We start from the raw sequence: 23,718 nt of genomic DNA on the forward strand, positions 1-23,718 counted from the left end.
ACTAAGAACCCTCGGGTACCGATAATTCCTGCTACAATCATCGAAACCTATTTGGAAAACGTTTTAGTTCGACATTCGTTTCGTGTAAAGTTTTCTCGCGTGGTGCCCATACTCGTATTATGTCGAGAAGGTACTTGAAGTACTCGTATATACAGACATTTAATGTTGCGTTTTATACGTGTTGGACTTGACACGCGGTCGTATATCGCCGTATTGTTCGATCGGCAACAGTTTTGTACAGTCGTCCGTACAAAACTACGATGTATTTTACTTACAGTTTAGTATTCGGACACCCTCGGGGTATGTATATGCATGGCGTGCGTGTAAAGCCGGTGCAAAACCACCGCCGCAGACCCGCGGACAAGTGGCTATAGGAACTTAGCGACTGTAGTCTGTAATCCATTTGAGATAACACGCAACGAACAAGACAACGAACTTTTGTGTTGCCGCAGGCGGTACATATATGGTTTCAACGCGAACGAAATCCGCGATTTCGGTTTAAACTACAATCGATCGCTATTTGGTTGTTAATTGCGGTCTTTATAATATAATATATACGTATATTTTTAATCTATATAGTGAATGTCGAATTTATCTTGGAATATATTGTGTTACACCACGGTATCTGTATTAAGATTGAAAAAACAACTACGTTAGATTTGACTAGGTTCAATTGTTCATAGACGTTTCATGTATAAGACTCACGTGGACATGTCGATTTTATATAAATTGTCCGTGTTAAAATTTTGTAGTTGGAATCACTCGATCACATATATTATACACGCGATAATGTAGGGGAAACATCCTATCCAAAGTTTTTTTTTTTAATACGTCTAATAGGAAAGTAAAAAAAAGTACAGATACTATCAATCAAATTTAAACAATATTTTGGTCTAAATGGTAACATAAAAAATACAATTTAAATGTTTGACATTATTTTTACATTTTCTGTACACACAATGTGAATAAAAATATAATATTATAATAACAAATTTAGTTATTTTATTAAAGATCATACATATTTCACAAATAAGTTATAAATTTATGTTAAGTATAGCAACAATATACGAGTTTTTTTGTACAAATACAATCTATCGGAGTATAAACGTACATATTTTATGAGTTTTTTATTTATTAATCTTAAAATTATTAATCTTTTTTAAATAATATGATTTATTAAATCGATTTTTTGTAATAAAAATATAAAAACATTTTTAGTTAATTATTGGGGTTTAAAGATATTTTTGGACTGTTTTTAGAGCATTTTCGTTAGTTTTTACTTTTTAAGGAATTTATATTTGGACTATACTAATGACCCTTAAAATGCCTATTTTTAAATTTTGTTTAAGTTTGTCCACTGATTTCCTCACTCCAAATAAAACATTTGTGTATGCATGACTGTGATGACGGTGTGGGACATTTATTTTAATGTTTGCTGAAGTATTATCATATAATTATGTTATATTTAATCGTTGAATATAATATATTGATATATTTCGCTATTTTGACGCATATTCCATTTTAATAACAAATTTAGGGTTTACGAACTTTATGGTCACAATTTATGCAGTATAATGAGTATATTACGTGATTATACAAACATTTTGTTGATTAAAAGTAAGTTAGATAGAACTGTACTTTTTGTTAAAATGATTACAATAAGTATACCCATACACACAATAAATTATTTATATATATACGGCCATACGGGAGTATTAAACATTTAAATCATCGATTCATTTTATTGTACAAAATTTATGGGCTTCTGTTGTTACCTTAAAATGTATACATCATCTAAAATTGAATACATTAATAAAAATAACATTGTCGTTTAGATGAAATTAATTCATTTATGATGGTGATACAGGCATGTAAAATTATATTTATAATGGTTGGATGTAACATAATTTTATGCATTTAAAAAAAAATAATCAAATTATTATTTTTGAAATTAAATTAATCAATAATTGATTACAATGGTATAACACTGATGTTTTGTTCTTTGAATGGAATATTTTATTTGAATGTATGGAATTTTTAAACGTTAAAGTTTACATATTATTACAAATTATTTCAGACATTTGCTAAATAAAATATAGGTACTATTTTAAAGTTTTGAACATTCATAAGTTGAATATAATAACATATTTTGATAAATTACATAAACAATGTACATTGATTTTTCAGTACGATAAACATTTTGCAGTTCGATTTCGCATTTGATCAAATAATAATATAGGTTATCGGTAAATAATATGTGAAATTTATGAAAACCTATGTCTGTTTCGGATTTATAAATATAATATGCATATTTTTTTAAATTTAATTTTCTTGTTTAATTTTCTTACTGAGTTGCAACCTATTAAAACAAAAATTGTTGTAAACGTCGATTTAAAATGTTTTGAATATCAACATTAAAAGTTGACTTGTTTAATTCAACAAATATATTATATTTATAATAACATTTTGTTTAATTAATACTTTAATTTGATTATAAATATGTTTATATATTGTAATGTAATAGAGTAGTTACAAAGTTTTTTCAATAAATAAAATTAAAAAATATATTTGATATATCATTAAAATAACATATTTTCCAATAGGTTAGTTTATTATTACAATACCAGTTGATATCCAATTGATTTTAATTTCATAACCAATGTGAAAATCAATTTAAAACAAGCATAAATCAATTTACTGACATAGCATTTTGAGCATCATATATAGTAGAATAGAGGTATATGAATAGTAAATGAAAAAGGGACAAATAGAATTCGTGATACAAACGTGGAATGATTTTTATCATGGAAACGAAGAACTATACTTAGGGGGTGGTATATTCTATAAGGGAGTGAGTGAAAATTTACAAAGACAAAAGAATAATGAAAATGCATCTTTTACAGTAAATATAAAATACCGCTGAATCTTATGTCATAATATAAAATATGATTATTTGTCGGTACTGTTTAGTACTACTTTACATACCAAAGTAATGAGATTGAAATAAAAAATGTAATAAAAATTTCAAGTTCAAAGTTCACAAGATCTCCAATTTATTAATGTAAAATAATACACATAACATCTGCAATATTCAATACTAAGCCGTATGCTTGAATAGCCAAATTAAATTAAATTTACTTACCAATTATTATTCTTTGTAGTTATTTAATTCAGTTCTGATAAACGGTTTTCTAAAATAGCTATGATTACATTTCATCTGCCATCTAATTAAGTTTACTTAGTGAAATTCAATAGTGTATTAGGAATTTTAACTTCCCTTATACGTACACATTATTAATATTACTTTTCTATAATAATATGGAATTGGATACGCATAAATGTGTGAATGTTCGTTGAGCGTTAGTATAGGTTTATGACATAACAATAATTGATATAAATTATTTATAAATATTTATTAAAATGTAAAAAATATTATATTTTAAATATTATTTATTATTATAATATTCCAGTCTCAAAATATTATACTTATTTACATGATTTAACACGAAGGTTGTATGTACTAATAAAACTTATTTTAAATGATATAAGTTAGAATACCAAAATATAAATTCTACGATACCTATATTTTAGATGTTTTGATAATAATAAAGTTTATAATTCGCTTTTTAATTTTGTATGCTGATAAAAAAAAAAATTAATTACTCAAATAATAGCCTAAAGTAGATCTTAAATAGTTTTGTAATAATAATACGACTATCGTATAACAATTTTGTTGAAAACACAAGATTTAGTTAAATTATATTAATATTTTTGTTATTTTGATTTTTGTTTCTATTTCTTGTTTATAAATATTGGTATTTGACCTCGTTAACACTAACTTTTAATTTAATTTATTTGTTTATTTTAGTAATATTGAGTTATTTCTGATGAAATTATTAAATATAATATGTAACTGTCAGTTTGCTTCAACATAGTTATTTGTTATTTTATACTTTACACTTAAACAATTATTTAAATATTTCAATTTTAGTTTTTCATCATGAATAATTATTCAAAGTAAACGTAAATATCAATAACTATTGGATTTGTATTTTCATAATTATATTTATCTTCTATTAGTTTACTATAACCTAAGACGTTACTTTCAAATGTTTATCTTACCGATTTACCGTATTTCAATATTATTAGTATAATTATGTTAACTTTATAATTTGTACATATTTTGTGGTAGCCAATAGTTGCAGTGGCTCTTTCTAAATAACAATATTACAAAAAAAAAAATATCGTCACTTGTTCCATAATAGACTTGTAGTTTATTGTTATAGGTTTTATTAATTAACCATATTAAAGCTAACGTTTGAAAATTTTAAATTGTTTTCACATTAAATATATTTATTGATTGTTTTTCTGTGTAGGTAATTTGTATTTGTTTAAATAGGTATTCGTTAGGTATATTAAAAGTGCTACGTATTTTATTGTTTTCCCTTATTTCAATATATTGCGGAATACATATATTTTTTTGCTTGGATCAAAGAGCAGACAAATATACATATATAATACCTACTGCAATATCTCACGAGGGTTTACTAATTAAAAACGATGGTATAATTTAGATGTCATTACCGGGAATTTTTAAATTAGAAAATAATCACAGAACTACCTACCGGCTGCGATAAAATAAAATAAACATTAGGTATTTACTATAAATTAATATATAATATTACGTTTTATTATTTTTATATTATTTTAAATAGGTAGGTATTTAGTTTACGGACACGCTCGCGGCAGCTGTACCTAATGATTATTATATTGACTATAGATTATAGTATACATCTGTAACCTATGCTACGACTTATAGAATACATTATAAAGTAATTTAAATGCATCATACTTATAATTAAAACTTAAAAATATAATGCACTAGCCCACGTCCATTTACGCATTATACTGTATCGATAATTGCAGATAACTACAGATAACTGATACTCCAATTATTTTAACATTTCTGTATAGATGTATGTATGATGTGTATAGTCTGTAAGTCGTAATTATCGATATCCTAAACTTGACATATGTATTTATCCAAATTGTTCCAGTTGGAAGAATAATCAATTTTCATATGACCAAGAGTGTTGTAGCGGAATTGACTAGTTACCACGTTTTCAGCTGAATTATATTCTCCACTATTGGCCATGTAAGCTCGACACAGTACAGACTCCATGTCTCTGAAAACATATTAATAATACAAATTAATTGCGTTGTCAATATAGTGGCAAACATAATTTCAACTGTAGAATGTAAATAGTGTACTATAGATGTATACTTTGACAATAATAAACCAATAGTATTTTATTCTTGTAAACTATAAAATACAAAACAATAAAACGTACCTAATACGTTTTTAAATTATATTAAAACCATTGCTATTCAAAAAAATAGTTAAGTTAAATCCATTTTTCTAGAAGTTAATGTTATTTTATTTTCAATAAAACCCATTACTCAGCTCTTATAAGATTTTAAAAAATAGTTCTACCGTTATAAAGTTTTGTATAATGAGTATATTTTTCCATACTGCATTATTCATTATGTACAAAATCAATAGTCATTGTCGTTCAAAGTTCAAATACGGAAAAAAAATACTTCGTGTCATATATACATAGTTACACAACATTTTTTATGTTGGAAAATCTTAATCTATAGCAACAGTATTTGCTAAAATATTAAATTTTAATATAAAATTTTTTGAAACTATATTTATAAGATGTGTACCTACGCTTAAATGAAAATTATATTCACTTTAATACTCAATTCTCAAATGTATTAAAATATTGATTATTATATTATATAATATCTATATTATTAACAACCAATTGAGTAGGTATATGATATATGAATTATTATATATTTATTCATTTATATTATATTAATTTCATTGTTAAAGTTTTGTTTAAATACCACTTTTTCCCTAGTTATAAGAAATAACTTGGTAAAATACCTACACTATATTAAAAAAAAGAAAGAAAAACCGTTTTTTATGATCATTATTTTGGTACAGGCATTCCAATTTAATCTCATAAGAATCAATAAAATTCTACAGGAAGTTTTTAATAATTTCATTGAAATTATACGTATATAACATTAGAATATAATCGTAATAATGTTTAACGTGTGTAATGTAAAAAGTTTTCGATAGCTTTTTCAAACTTCTGGTAGAACGGTAGAATGGTTTTACAGTTGAAATACTTTTAATAAAAATTGTATTTCAAAAAGGTTTTACAAACTTTCATTCACACACACATACACACACACGCACGCACTTGAATACATACACATATAATATCGGATTTCTACATGGATGATTATCAGGAAACAACGGTTAGTTAATATCATCAACGGCTGCAATATTTGTCAGACCATAACGATAAGTATAATACTATCATTACATTGGTTGATCTTGATTTTTTTCGAATGTTTGTTATTTTTCTTAAATATTTTACTGTATATACAAGTGGTTCATCTAACTTACATAAAAAAATAACTGCACAATGTAGTATATAATTACAAAAATTCTATAATAGCTATACCAGTGTTTTTATACAACGCTTAAATAATAAATAGTAACAAAAAAACATCATTTATCATTTTTTCTACGAAAGTATTCTTTTATCTGTAAGAAATTTATCGATTGCGCCAAACTTTATATAGGTTACATCGACTCATATATTATTGCGTTATTAAACAATTAAACTGATATTTTTAATATATTTATAACAAAATAACGTGGTCGAATACTCTCTAACTGTGACATATATATATTTTATAAAAAAATATTATGGGTATTTGAGTAATATTATTTTGTTTATGCATTATATTTTATAATAAGCCGATAGAATAAACATATACAAATGTGCAGTGGTATATTGATAGCTGGCGGAATCAACATACACAAATGTTCAGCGGAATCGATAGCTGGCATAATCGATAAAACCCTAGCCCACAAATAATGTTGAAGTATGCAAATGAACAAATATATATATTTTTGAATTTTTCCACACACGAGTAGTTTTGGGTCGTTTTGGGTGTGAAATAAAGCGATCTTAGCAATAACTCATAGTGAACACTTAACACTATAATACGCTAGACCACCGTAAGTGAAATCTGCTGGAAGTATAAATAATAATAACACTATTATTACTATTATATATAACGGTCGAGTAGGATTCAATAAAAGTGTGAAGTGAATTTATTATTGTTTGCGGGCAGCACTTTCAATATAGAGTTACTCAAACATATTCTGTAATTTGGTAATCTCGAAATATATTGCAATGAACATCCTTTTAGTCAAACCCTTATAATGGCAGGTGTAGTATCTACTCACATAGACAAATTAATATATTTTATGTACTACATGGAATTTTATTAACTTTGTAATATTAATTATAAATCGTGAATAGATTTTAGTTGAAATGTTTGTGTACACGTATACAAATAATAAAATATAATATAATTTATAGAGTAATTCATAAAGCATAAACTTGATTTTCAAGTTCTAGAGATTTTTTATACTACTTAAGAAGTGTCCTGTGGAGGTAAAGACTTCTGTTTTTAAAACGAGAATCCCATTTATGAGGATAAATTATAAAACTTTTATAATTTGTAAAACGGTCTTAGTATAATAAATAAATTATTGGTCGAAATCCTCCCACATAACCTTTACATTACGCCCTCATGGACTGCCCCTTCCGGCCTATATTAACAACAGAAAAATACCAATTGAACAATACGTAAAATATCTTGGGATGTATTTAGACTGCAGATGGCTCATATGAGGAAATTACGTACAAATAAAATCTTTAAATAATAAACACAATCATTTGCATTCCCTATTAAAAACCAAACTATAATTGTAAAAAAATATTTACGTACAAACTACTCATCCTTCTTTTAGCCTTTTATTATGATATCTAGGTTTGGTGATCATCTAAAAACTCAAACATTAAAAGTATACAATTTTTCAAATCAATACCTGCCTGAACAAAAATTGTATTGCTTATTAGATATTGCATATTATATGTAGGTAGATTGTAAATAAAAAAATTTAATGAATACTAGATCTAATATTACATCTATTTTATGTTTTTGGAAAACTATTTTTAAGGACCTTTAGTTTAAACATTTTAATACGTGAAAAAATACTCGTTGGAATTTTGTATAATGTTCATCCAAATTTTTAAAATAATTATCCATAATTTACAGTAAAAAAGAAAATTTAAGGTTATTATAGAAAAACAGATGTTTGTATCGAAATATCTCAATGATATGAGTATAATATGGTATTTAAGAACACTTAAAAATTCTAAAAATGAGAATTTTAATAGGTTTTTTTGCTTAAGAAAAAAATATGGGATGAGCATTCTTGCGAATTATCTAGTATAATAAAATATAGGTTCAAGTATAAAATTGCGTAGGTATTTTTTTTACGATCCCTAAGGCCTACGACTTTGATACGAGTAAAATATTTATTACATAATCGTTAATAGTATATATTTTAGGATGCACATGCGTACGAACACGCGTATAAGTTCACGCTACAGGTACACGTGACGATTTAATTTAGCCGAATGAAAACTGTTTAGGTTTTCCAAATATAGAGTTGTGCAGCGTTCACTAGTTCATACAATACAGATATACATTATACATGATATGATTAATACGTACAATATTAAAACGATTAATATGACTTAACGACGTTTATTGTGGCAACAGTATTTTCCTATCGAAGCATAATTAAAATCCACCGATGCGTAATGCTTGTACAACGGTGGCTGTACACTTTTTTAGAGCGTTCAAATTAAATTGCGCACGTTACATTCTTGGAAATTATTTAATAAGACTTAACACAGCTTAAACTTATACAGTTTCGTCTATACAATTTAATGAATAAGTGTATAGAATAAGTATAATGGTATATATTGTACTACCCCATAGTTGAGCTCGTGTATATTTGATTGAACGATGTAATAGAATGATGTGCAGTCTACAACTATTATTTCCGTAAATTAAAAAAAGAAATTGATCATTATCTATAACATAGGAATTATATAATATTTTAAAACCGTTGTATGACGCATGTTTGTTTTGTACCGTACGCGATTACCGTACGGTAATTATCGTATAACTTGTCGTACCAAGTGTACAAATCACTATATTGTACATATCATTTAGTTGGGTAAATATGTTAGTTTATACGAGTACATCAAAGAAAGTATTTCAATTTTTCAAAAATAAATCTATTATAATACATTTATATACAACATGATAATACACTGCCTTTGTATAATAATATGAATAACATTACAAAAATCGAAAAATTATTGTGTAGTTTATAACAGAGTATAAAATAGTATAAAAAAAAGTACGTAATAAAAGTATATTATGTGTAGCCAAAAGTGAAAAGTTTGTAATAAAGGCAATATGGAACAGTATAAGAGTATTGAAAAAAATGAAAACCATTGAAAATGTTCATGTAATTAAAAATTTTAGATAATGTAACTATTACTAATTAATATATGTATCGTCGTACAACGACGAATGCCTTAATGTTTGATAATAACTAAAATATTAATATATTATATTATTATAATTCGTTGTTGTAGCTTTTTTCGATTAAACATTTGATTTTTTGTTGTCAAATTCTAAACAACCACGATGTTATAGTATAAAATATTAATATATTGTAGGAGCTTCTCGATGTAGATAGGTACTCAATGTTATTGTTTATTTTTTCATTGTTATTTTTTTCACAGATTTCACAAAAACAGCATTAATAACTTAATATAATATATATGTATATCCGCGAACGAGAACTAAATTATTATTTTATTTGTTATATTTACATATTATTTTGAATGATATACTTACATAAAAGTGTAGCTTGTTAACGTTTGGTTGAAAAACCAAAGGTTGTACTTAACAAAATGCTCAACTATTGTGCTTATTATAGTTATTATACTAATTGGTACTTCGCATATTTTTGGAACAATTGTTAAGGCCAGCACCTCATCGTGTTACTAATTAATCAGTTTCCAAATTTTTATGGGTCTAAAATTATTTTTACATTATTTAAATATATTGTATATCTTTATATTATTATACTATCATGACTCTGTAGACTGTGTATTTTTAAATTAAGATATCAATGATATCATATAATTTTATTCAAACTTATTATATTTAAATGTAGACGTATCATGTAAATAAATATTATATTATAATATTAACTAATAAGCTATTTATTAATCCTACTTACATTTATATTATTATACATTATACAAATATATTATATATTTATGTCATCATTCCTGCTTCTTAATTGTTTATTATATAACTATTAATTCAGCACTAGATATTATTACTATGCCCATTTTTGAAATTAATTACTAAATTGTTTTAATATTTAATTAATTTTCTTTATAATATTAATATATTTTATGTTTATTATTAGTAGTAATTATAGTAATTATATTTACTGTAATTATTTTTTTATTCTTCTAATGTGTTATATTATATAAGTTATGCATTTAGTAATTTTGTAATTGTTGAAACAAATGGTCGTTTAACACCAGGCTCGTATATACTAGTATATATATATAAAAAATAGTTAACTGAACTTAATAAATATATTTGACGATAAAAATATTTTAAAAAAAAATATCGTTTTAAAACCGATTAAGTTTAATAAAACCGCAATAGCTAGGTATGTATAAACATTTTATCTTATTTGAATAGAAATACCCAATACGGGATCTTATCAGAGATTCACGGGGAAAGGGAATAGTAGCCATGACTCGGTTAAGAAATTGGATGCGGTCCAATTACTATATATATATATATATAAGTACGCCCGTGTCTGCAGTTTTTTTTTAATGATTACTTCCAATCGATAATGAAATGTTTCTCATTCTGACATGAATTACACCTTATCTAATTAAAAATAAATTGAATTCGGTGTATATATAGTACTATTTTAATTTTCACAGTACAAGTTTGTTTGTGTTTTTTTTTTGCAAGCTATTTCAATTTTTCCACGACAATCAAAGTACTTCGAAGGAAAATCAAATTATTTGTATATCCCACTTATATTAGTTTCTTTTTAAGTTATATATTTATAATTATTTTTTTGTTTTTTTTTTTCGTTGTAAATTACGTTGTATTTTATTAAAACGTAGAATACGAATAAAATATTCAAACATTGGAATTTATAAAGGTGATATTTTTATTTTATTTTACGTATTAAAATAATAATATACTATACTATACTAAGTGTTTGTTAGTTTTTTCTTCAAAATTATCTTTTTATAACTAATAATAAACACTTGTATGTGTCATATTTGTTGTTTTGTGAAATGTATTTACTATATCCGATGAATTATTAAGAATCACATTTTTATATTTATTAGGTATTTAAAAATATAGGAAATGTCATAAATGGAGATACAGATTATGCAATTAAAATAAAGATAAAAATTTATTTAAGAACGTGAACGAATAAATTTGTTATAATTATGTATCACTGTATCAGTAGCTTGCATTGAATCTAATTATGAATTTGTTCTTTTTTTAGTTCAATCAAGTATTAAAATAATATACATAAACAATTATTTGTAAATTTGTATCCAAATAATTGAACTTTAATGTTCATTCTAGATAAATTATTATGAAATAGCTCCGTTTGATATGTCTTTATACTTGATCATTTTGTATAATAATTTTTTTTATTTACACTAATTATGGTTTCTTATAAGCTCTACCCCCACTATAGGCGTGCGCGGGACTTATTGGTAGGTGTTGCTGAAAATTATTCATTTATATGTGTTTAAGCTTTAAGAAAAGAGCATTTACACTGTAATAATTGGACTTTTTCTTCGGTCTTGAAAATGTATATGATTGATACAAAAATGGATCATAATGTTATGAATGTTCTGCTTGATGCTTCTATATTCAATCATTAAATAATTGATTTCTATGTAATTTAGTAAAGATAAATAAAAAATGTAGTTTATGAAAATGTAATTGATAAAATATTATACTGTATATTATGAGTATATTATAAAACACTATTGAATAGGTATAGATATTAGATACCAAATATACTTACCTACTCATGAGTTAATATTTTTTTTCTAAATAAATAAACACAAACTTATTGTAAAATATTTTAAAATAATTTATTAATAAATTTGATTTGTAATGTTATTGTATTTTGTAATTTGTAACTACTAACAATACTGTCAATACTAACGTCTAACAATAGTAACTAGTTAGTTAGAAAAAACAAAAATTTTAAGTGAAAACTGTATTTATATTTGCTATTTGCATCTCCCAGGTGTTGCTATAGCATACTCTGCAACACCCGTGCGCACGCCCATGACCCCAACATTTCTAGTTTGACATTTTACTTTTGTGATTATATCGGATTCAAATATTTTGCTTTACGAACTATCATGTAATATGAACTATTTCATGTGTTCCCCCAAATGCAATGTTGTACATAGATAATTAAAACATCATCTATGTATTGTATAAGATAATTATCAGATGTAAAATAGTTTATTAAAATTTTATTTAGATAATGTAATAGACCAAACTGAAATATTTATGTACTTAATAGATAAAAGATTACTAAATTTATCTAGATAATAACAAATAATTTAACACTTACGTTGGTAAAATAGTTTTTATACTTTAAATATAATGCTATAATACGAGTACAATGATTACATAAAACAATTTTATACTTTCATTATAATTTCTAATAAATAAATGGATGTTTTAAATACGATTCCATCGGATATACCCATCGGTATATTATATGGTTAATGAATAATAATATTTTATTATGAAATAACTATAGTGAAACACAGGTAATAAATTTACATAAAAGAACTAAAAAAATAATATTATAGTAAAATAAATTATTTATAGGCAATAACTTTGAAAAAACAAACGATTCCCCCCATTAAAATGTTTTAAAAATAAGATTAAAAATTTAGTTATAAAAAATGATCTAGATAATTATTTTATTTAAATTGATAGATAAAAATAAATTTTAATTATTTTTAGCAAGATAAAATAATATAATAATGCACAACCCTGGTACATATATACACGTAGTTGTAATAATCGATTTTAACTAAAGTCTAAAAGTAATTAGTAATTACATTTATGTTTTATTTTTCATCATGCATTACGAATAACTTTGTACAACATTAAATATAATTTTTTAGATTAAAAAAACTGTAGGTATCTTTCATTTTTGTTTTGTCTGCGATTAATATATTTTGACGTTCGTCTAAAAAATAATATTTGCACAATACACGCGAAACAATGAATGTGGTTTTGAATTCATATACCACAGTCAAAATTACATTATAATGATCAGGGGCGATATCATAATAGAGGTTGTAAAATTATAACCTTATTCCCTGGTACCCGATTCCAATAATATTACCAAACTACATGCGTCATCAAAGCATTATAATATTATTATGTCATAATATGTGCGACAATTCTATTCTGTGAGATTTGTTTGGTGTAGTATTCTACTGATGGATTTTACCGTGCAATATAATGATAGTTAAGATAACAAATCACCAGTTACGACGGTAAAAGTCATAATAGTATTTTATTTAGATTTTTTTGTCATTATCGATTTCACTAGACGACAAAAGAAATTGAATAATACAATACATGGTAAATAATATTGCGGTGTATACTACTTATATCGTAAAAATTAACTGTACTATAACTAAGCGTATGTTGAAAATTTGAACTGTAAACGGTTCCGTGGAGAAATTTGATCCCATACTACGTTATTAGGTACATGAAAAATAACGATTTAATCATGGTTGAATTACCTACTGTTTTAATGAATGGCCTGAGCATTATGTTACGCTTCAGCCGAATTGATTTTCACATAGATCAAATTCAGAAGTGCATTAAAACTATATCGGTTTTGCAAGGATAAAACCATTATAAATGGTATTTAAAATAGCACTATCAATAAAACAACAATAAAAAACGTAAAGAATTTATGTTATGTTTAACGTTTAACCGGATAATAATTCAAAATAGCTACTGTTCAACAAACAATGATATATATTATATTTTACAACCTACTCAAAAACTCGAGTAAACAATTAATGACATTATATTGAATATGATGTAAATAATAGATGTCGAACCGAATTATAGTTTTTTAAATCGTTTATCATGAGAATCATAGAATTATGAAAAAAAGATAAAAATAGTATTTAACGTGTGGCAAAAACCAAACACTTGAACATCATAAAAAAAATATAGTAAAATGATATAATGTTTTGTGTAAATTTCGCAATACAAACGACGCATATTGTATGACACGAAACGGATATATACAATGATGAAATAAGTGTGCGAAACGGGTTTGTATAGAAATGGAGAGCGTTGTTTGGTACACGTACGTAGTGCGCGTGTATGTTTTTTAAGAAATGCGATTTTCAAGTAAGTATTTTATTTGAAAAAAACACCGAGTACAATAAAAATGATGAAGGTTCGGGATCAGCCAATACATGTCCCAATGAATTATGCGTACGATATTATGTGCATGATGTACCTGCGTGCCTACACGTGCGTATGTGTTTACCTATATAATAAATTATGAAGGGTGGTACTCGAAATAGAAATATAACTCGAAAATACTTTATAAGCCGATTATAAAGCATTCTCTTCCTGGTATGGTATATGCGCAATAATCGATCAAAACATAATAATACCCGAAACATAACGCGTATCGGCACCACCGCGGTACGGAAAATAATAAAAAATGCATTATAATATAATATTATTATGCACATGCGTCGACGAAATTCATCTTCGTAGCTTTTGTGATTCGATCGGATTCTTATTCGATATGATAATAATATATTATGTAGATTCGCGACGACGACGCACGTGCCTTACCCGCGTCTACACATAATAATATATATATATACTCGGGGTAGTGTTGACGATTTAACAACCTGACACCTGTCGTTAAGGTACTACGAAGAGACGCATTACGTTCTAAAAACGCGATGCGGGGATTCGGGGTACGGAGACTTACGTCATATTTTCGGAAAATTCCCGAGAGCGTGTCAAACAAGTCACTAAATGTTCTGACTCTCAAGTGCAGTCTTTCCCGAGAAGACGCGTGTAAAGAAAAAATCAAAATCAATAATAAAAATGGGGAAAAAATTAGGAATCACTCTGCTGTGCAGTAGGTGTCGAGTGTATCACATCGCTGAAGAGCGATCAGATCACTGTAATGTATGTTTTAAATTTGAATTAAATTAAATAGGAAATCATTACAAAAATAAAAACGATTCTGAGAGAAGATGGTCTGTCAGCCTATATTTTATTATATTGGTATTAAAATAATTTATTTTTCTATAAGTAATATAGAAGTTTGAATTATTATTTTCCAAAAGCATATTGCATTTAAAAATTGCATTGTGTGAAAAAAATATAATAATATACGTAAAAGTTAAAAGTTTCAAGTTTTAATCCATGAATAATATTTTTAAATAACAAATAATTAAACTCGTTATTCTTCATTTAAATAAATAATTTTGTCCTAATTTGAACTTCAATGTGAATAAAAAAATAAAATATTTTAATATTCAAAGATCGGTTTCTAAAGAAAATTGTAATAAATTAAAAACATAAATTGCAAGACGAGAAAGTAGTTTCACATTGGAAAAACCCAAAGGAATACTTAAGATACAATATATACATAAAAGGTAGATAATAAATTTATACATGCGGTAGGAGGTCCGTGTTTTCAATTTTTTATTTTAAAACTTAGTATTGTTGTTTTAGTTTTTTTTAGAAAAGATTTATAGGTATGATAACTGCATTAAACAAATTTGGTATAGCAATATTTATAATATGTACAATATGTGCATTGTGTATACTATTAATTATTATAAAACTGGTATATATAATATCATTTTTAAGACTTTAGTGTTTTAATTTGTAGTGTAGGCATATCAATAAAGTATATAATATACATGTATAGCTCTTTCCTAGATATAACAATCAATAACGTTACAGATTTGAGCCTATTATTATTTCGATGAAATGATCTTTATCAAGTATCGACTCTTTGATAGAAACATTAGGCAGATGTCTTTATTAACATTGTTGTTTGTGTATATGTATATGTATATGTATTCATTATTATTGTTTGTACTCAGCGGACGAGTATTTGGCACATATTTATTAAGAATAAACATTAATATCAATAACATAATTGATTTTCTTTGCATCAAAAAAAAAAAAAAAAATTAAATATTTTAATGACTTCTTTTACAATATTTCTGTTTTTGCAATAAACTTTTAGAAAGCATTACGTGTATAAACGTCGAAACCTTATATAAAAAAAGGAAAGGACATAAAAAAAGATCATCCTGCGTCCTTTGCCATGCACATGTACAATTGTATTATAATAATATTACATGAATGTATGTATATTTAGGATTTATTTAGGATTTATTTCCTGAAACCCACCCGGAATGACGTTTACGGGTTGCTGAAGAGGAATAACGAGTGGTGGCCTAATTTATACGCACGCGAATCTAGATCCTTTTTATATTCGTTTTGAACTTTTCGCTTTATTAAAGCATACTTCTTATTCGTCCAGAGTTACCGTTTAGGCTCTAGAGGATTATTGACAGTGCAGTAACTAGCAGTCGAGTATCACTAATTTGGCATGGTTAGGATTTGTTATTAAAAATAATTGCGACCCTTCTAACAAATTATTCAAATTACAATACTAGTTTTTATTAATTTTTCGTAAAAATTACTTAAATGGAAATTATTGATGAGGAGAGAGATATGAGGTTGCATTGTATTGAATTCGTAATATCGTCCAAATTCGTAGAATGTAATAAAAAAGGAAAAATATGCTGAGGTGATATTTTACACAATGCATTTTGTAATAAATATCTGTGAACATAAATTTATTATAGTACTTTACAAATTATGTTTATTTTATTTTATTTAAGAATTGCATTTATTAAGTAAAGAAATTATTTATATTTTCAATAAAAACTCGTTGAAGTAGCTCTGATATATAGTAAGTGTCGAGTGTTATTAGTCTATAAGTCAATATCGATGTACAATAAAACAGTATAAACAGGTTTGTGGTATAAAAAGTTTATCTTGATGTATAAAATTAATAAGACACTAGTATGTATATGTAATAACGTAAAGCAAGTCTTTGCAAAACATATTTTGAATGACTACAATATACGATACCTTCGTTATTCTTCGTTTAAATATTCAATTTTATCAACATTTTAATTAAAAATATCTTTGAAAAATTGTTTATACTTATTTTTAGATTTTTATGTTGCAGTGAAAACTATTTAGGTACGAGGAATCTTTATTAAATTTTTAAACCTTCGATATTAAAATTCAAAATATTATGCATTTTAAACTACAAGTTAATTTAAATATTCTTATGTTTATTTCAAACTAGATCAAAATTTGAACTCTAAATTCTTATAAATAATCATTAACATATTTTGAAAATAAGCAAAAAAGGTTTAAAGTGTTGATCACTTGTAAAATATTTAAGAATATTTTGTCTAAAAAAGTTAATATTTGGTGAATATTTCAAGTATGTACGTAGGTTATTTATTTTTAAATTACAATATAAAAACAAAATCGATTTTGACCGAAACTGGTGTTGGGAAAATATTCTTGTTTGTTGATAATTTTTTTTATGTTTAACTCAAATATTATTAAAAGTAGGTAGATAATAAATATTTTTTACCTCCCCCATTTTAAGTACTAATTAGATCTAATTTACTTTCAGAAACCACTTGAAGATTGAAGTATTTTTATTGTTGCTCAGGGTGATGTCAGGCACAAAAAAAAAACAAGATCAATGTTAAACAAATACATTCATTCGACTCAAGTTTTTTTTTAAATATTCTAATTTATTCATAATGATCTTTTGGTAAACATTGACAATATCATTATCATATTATTAATTTTCGTATTAGGTATTTGATAATTTAATAAAAAATCAACTACCTTATGGATACTTAAGCGCACTTAATAAAACTGTACAATTTAATGTAGTGAAATATCTTAGACCCATTGATTATATTTAAATAATTATAAGATTTCCCTGTTACTAAATTAGAAGAAAAAATTGGATCTTTAGAAACATGTTTCTAGAAAAAAATCAATAATCTGTAAATTGAATGCCATTATATTTAAAAGTTATTGTCGTTAAATTTCTATATATATCTCATTTGTTTGTTAGTTCATTTGGCATAATATGTTAAGCCAAAAATATATTTTAATCAATTAGTAAACTCATAATAATTATTATCATATTATTTAAACAAAATTCTATGTTTTTGGACTTTTCTAATCAGTATTACATATTTGTGTCAAATGAAATTGATAATAACTCAATTAATAATAGTGTCATTAGCAGCTTTCTCAAAATCGAAATAAAATCTAGGTAAGTACACCTTAAATATTTTTACCGATTTTTATTTAACCCCATTGAATAATACTTGTGTAAACACATTGTTGTTGTTTTTATGCAGAAAAAATATGATTAATGACGATAAATTTGTGAGCTTTAACGGGATGAGCAGTGGTTATGCAGGAACTGAAAATATGCGTACTTGTTTCAAGATAATAATATATTATATACGTTTATAGATTAATAATAATAATAATAATATAAATTCTCGTGAGCTTACCCGTTGTCGTAACGTGAGTTCCGGCGGACTTCCGGCCTAGAAACGTTGTATAGAAGACGGCATTGTTGTTTCGAAGATCCACTAGCGATCGGGTAGAAATGATGGTCGACCGCAGCGTACCTGCAGTACGGTGGTGGTTTGCAACCAGCTTCCCAATACTCGTATAGATTTTCGTCTAAGACAATCACAAAGGGACAATGTGAAACGTAATATGAATTATGTACATAGTAAATGCTAGTACTTGACTCAAAGTTAGAAAGTTTCAATACTTTGAATTATCCGCTCAAAACTTTTTGTATTTATTTTTAAATAAACCATACTGATTATGTAAATATTAGAATAAGTGTGATTAAAAATAGTATGAAATGATTAAAGTATAGATGATTTGAGTATTCAAAAAAAAAATTCTTATCTATTTTTGTTTTTTTTTATTCTCGTTTTTCATTGAGGATTTTTTTACAAATATACTATATAGAATAACCCATATTCGATGTTATTCAATATTTATAACTGTACTGAATATTTGAATACATGCCACCACCTTATGATACGCATTTTTTTTTTCTGACATACACTTGACAAATAATGACGAATTGTAAGCATTAAAAATGCTGTAGGTAATTTTTAATAATGTGTCTAGAAGTCTCCAATATCATTACTGTTATTGCGATTGCAGGTCATATGTTCTGGATGTCAATACCCATCGCATTAAATCGAGTTAATAATTCGATATACAAGGTAATTTAGCAAGCATATTTTACTCATCTCTTTTTTTTTTTAACATTGAAGTTTTTCAAAATTTGGCTTATGGACATTTTAAGTAAACCAAGACTATATTTTCAAATCTTTGAGTTTTTTTGTACTATTTAGAATTGTCACACGGAGATATAAACTTCTGTTTTTAAAACCAAAACCTTTTTTCATCTGTAAATTATTTAGTGGATAATTTTCAACTCAAATATTATCATAAAGTATATATAAAAATTTCAAAAATGTTAGATAAATCACCCTGTGTATTAATTGATTATTATTGTTATCACTGCAACAGACTGAAATAACGTTTATTGTAAGAAGCTATCTATCATATAAACATTTGAGATCTTTAGATTGTATAATTATTATGCACAAATCTATAGTACGATTACAAACGGTTACCAAATGGTATTTTATTTGTCTATAATGTTTACGTATGTCCTATATATTTTTCTTATCTCTAATATTGTATTCTTTTTGGATATGAATAAAAAGTAAAACAGATCACATATTTTAAATTTTTTTAAGCGAAAAATAACAACGAAATAATAGAAATATGTATTTTAGCTTAAACTCATGACTATGTATGGCCGTATGGGTCTCGATAATAAATATTAAAAAAATATTGTTATTGCTGGTACATAGTATAATATATATTAAATTATATAGCATTAATACCGTTACACTACCCTCTCTAATCAGGATTTACCCTATTCTTGAACAACAATATGGTCAGTGAACATGATGAATTTTTTATCATGTTCGTTTATATACTCGCATCAGGACATTCCTTAAACACCGTAGCAAATCATATAAATAATACTTCGAAATTTGGCCTTAAAAATAATAAAATAATAGTAGATATTTAAGATGTTTTAAAAATTAGAATTTTATAAATACAAAACTTATACAAAAAAATTAGGCGAATATGTTTTTGAAAAATCAACCTGGATAAAATATGCTTAAAGATTTTTAATACTTATATTAAGTAGGGATCTATAAATAGTTAGAGACTATCACGAATTTGGCTAATTGGCTACCTATTATCAATATATATACCAATTAAATAGAACAGAAGCTCTAAGACTTTTAAATTGCGTAGTACGTCAAATCCTGATGAAAGCTCCTAATTATTCCTTGATTATCCCCTTGATTTTTTTTTACCAATTTGTTTGCAATAAACCTTATTATAACCAATAATTCAAATCACAAAAGGTAGATATGAAAACATGATCGTTTTATAATTATTTTTAATTTATTTTATTTTATTTGGAAATTTACCATTTTTATTTATTTTATTTTTATTCCTCGAAATGTGAAAGCTGGTGTTCTACTCCTAACATCAGTTTTTGAACAATGGACTCAAGTACTCGAAAACTTTGAATTTTTAGTTCTGCTTCAATGTTTTCTATGTGGTTTTTAATATTGTTTTAAATATAAACAATTACAAAGAAAATAACAGAAAAGGCTTTTTCACATAAACAAGTTGTCGGAACCACAATTAAAACTTTCTAAACTTTACTTGATAGCACTGTTCATCCCTTTCTATGAGTTTCAGGGTTTCCCGATTGGGTCACAATTTAAGAACCGCTAAAATGTATCATATCATAAACACCAGGTTAATAAAAGTTAATAAAAAGAATATTTTATGTAACTTTATATATTAAAAAAAAAAAAAAAAATACACGAATAATGTGCACTATTGTCTATACTTTACACTATACTCTTACTTTAGTAAACTCGTAATAACGATATTGTGTTTACTTGAATCGGGTGGAATGAGGGCCATAGACGATGAACTCGGTGAACATTGGCAGCAATCGTACCGGGCTACCGATCGAGCTCTTGTTCTACCAGTGCCTGACTTGTTATTTTTCGGCAGACCCGGTACGTACACGAAATCAGATCGCGTGGACACAGGTCCGGCCGCTGACGAGAGTGATACAACTTGGTGGTCTGCCGAACAGTCTGTTGTATCACTAGAGTGCCTCCAAGACACCTCCCGCAAGTCTAGGTCCCACGGGTCGACGTACTTGCGGTGCTGAAAAAATATCATATGAATTTTACTATTATTTCAACGTTGCGGATTTAGAATTTTTTTTTCAAATGTAATTCTCGCTTTAAAATCTTGCGGTACAATTATATTTCATATAAATATGTTATTGATTTAAAACTTTTCTCAAATCTAAAATTATGTCGTTTTAAAGATATTGTAGTTACGCCTACGACATAATTTTAAATTAAAATAATTATAATAGTAAAAGTAACTTCTACACGAGCAAAATTTCGAAAAAATATAAAGATATTGCTGAGCACATTACGTACTTGTATATTTTTTCAATATTTGACTGTCGTCGGTAGGTATGATGAATAAATATATTTTTAGCAACAGAAAAAACGTAACAAACACTTCAGTAACGAATAAGGGGTTTTGTCCGTAGGAATACAAAACCACAATGACTTGGAAATTGGAATACTTTAACCACTTACACAAATACTATCTAATCCACAAGATGTACATACTGTGAAAAGTTAATAAATTGAAAAAAGTGTATTATAAAAACGGTGTTATTTGATTTTTCTTCACCTCTCTGAAAATTCTGATTTAAAACCATCAGCAAATCTATAAATGTGATGAAAAAAAACATGTCAACTTACTGAACCGAAAGCAAAATGTTGTTTTTTTTTTATAAACACCTATTATCGTTTATGTTTGTAAATATATATATATAACATACACTTTTTCGTATTCCAACACTTTTTAAATTATCTTTTGGATCATCTTTCACATTTTCCTCTTCGGTGCGTTTAAGGTACGTAAAACTTTTATAAAGAAAGTTTTTTTAATGTTGGTACTTTATTTTGAATATGAGCGACGATCGTAAACGTTTTATCAATTTTTAAACACCAGCGTGCAGCGGTAGGTATTCTTTTCTTTTTTTTATGTTGACCCGACTAATGGAAATAATAAAAAGATTAATTATCATAATGAAAGTTTACTTTGTATGGCTTAACATTAAAGTTAATGGTGTTTATACTGACGAAGTTACTATGTAAAAAAGGTTAAGTTTATACGAATTGGATAATCGTTGTTACTATAGCTCTGCGGTCTACATGAATGAATGGTTTCGAGTGATAAAAATAAAAGTTTAAATCATACTTATATATTTTTTAGGTCTATTTAGAAATAATAAGTCATAATTACGGAGTAAATTAAAATACCGACTATCTATACTTATATATAGATACCGTTTCTTGTCGATATATTTAATATTATAGGTACCCTGAAGTTTATTAAGCATTTTTATTTTTGAGTGAAAATTTATTTGTTAAGAGAAAATATGATAGACGACAAACACATTGTATAATGTGTATATATAACTACCAAAACTAAACTAAATTAAAAAAAAAAAAAAAAAACAGAATATCGACGTTGTTGATCACAGAAATGTGATCGATTTACAGAAAATACGGAAACGAAAATGATACCAATGAATTTCGCTTACCATTGTAATCGAAGACGAATCGGACATTTTAGCGCTTGGTGTCGGCGGGCAGTGACGACGAACTCTGACTCCGCGGCGACAATGCGTGTTACAGCAGCAACAGTATAGTGATAATAATCGTAGTAGTAATGGTAGTAGAAATGATAGTATTAATGGTAGCAGTAATGGCAGTAATAATAGTAATAGTAGTAGTAGTAGTAGTAGTAGTAGTAGTAGTAGTAATAGTAGTAGTAGTAGTAGTAGTAGTAGTAGTAGTAGTAGTATAATAGTAGTATAGTAGTAATATTATTAGTAATAGTTTATTAGGTAGTAGGTACACACGAAGAAATTGATAGTGGCTATAGTGCTACAATACCTAACATGTGCGGAAACCTATCTAGAGGTATAATATAATACATGCGTAGTAGTAGTGTACAGGCACAAGCGGCAGGCATATTATACTTTCTTCTTTCGAAACCAGCTTCACGGTATTAACGTGACCAGCGTGAAAAATTGCCATGGAGGGATAATATAATTGGAAATGGATGAAATTCTGTTTTGTTTTTTTTTTTCGTATTTCAAAATCCAGAGAAATGTGTCTTACGCGAATTACTATAAAGTATTACCATTATTATTATTACTATATTATATTATTACACTCACTGCAATCGGTCCATACGCGATTGCGGTCATTATAAACGGGATGTCGTGCA

At 26.2% G+C, this 23,718-nt stretch overlaps 1 protein-coding gene across 1 annotated transcript; it reads right to left on the reverse strand.

Moving 5' to 3' along the window:
* Nucleotides 1-4,466: 4,466 nt before the first annotated feature.
* LOC113549335 lies at nucleotides 4,467-23,123 on the reverse strand. Its single transcript, XM_026950587.1, has 4 exons — nucleotides 23,027-23,123; nucleotides 21,285-21,561; nucleotides 18,768-18,942; nucleotides 4,467-5,186 (listed from the first exon to the last, which is right to left on the reverse strand). The coding sequence occupies exons 1-4, from the start codon at nucleotides 23,051-23,053 to the stop codon at nucleotides 5,021-5,023; spliced, it is 645 nt and encodes a 214-aa protein (XP_026806388.1). The 5' UTR covers nucleotides 23,054-23,123; the 3' UTR covers nucleotides 4,467-5,020.
* Nucleotides 23,124-23,718: the final 595 nt, after the last annotated feature.

The sequence above is a fragment of the Rhopalosiphum maidis genome, chromosome 1, assembly GCF_003676215.2.
Source record: "Rhopalosiphum maidis isolate BTI-1 chromosome 1, ASM367621v3, whole genome shotgun sequence".
Lineage (NCBI taxonomy): Eukaryota > Metazoa > Arthropoda > Insecta > Hemiptera > Aphididae > Rhopalosiphum > Rhopalosiphum maidis.

Excerpts from the sequence above, each read along its gene's own strand:
- LOC113549335 (XM_026950587.1), bottom strand. The coding sequence starts at position 23,053 with ATGTCCGATTCGTCTTCGATTACAATG. Across the intron at positions 21,562-23,026 it reads ATTCGTCTTCGATTACAATG|CACCGCAAGTACGTCGACCC; the intron begins GTAAGCGAAATT and ends ATATTTTTTCAG. Across the intron at positions 5,187-18,767 it reads AACTCACGTTACGACAACGG|AGACATGGAGTCTGTACTGT; the intron begins GTAAGCTCACGA and ends ATATGTTTTCAG.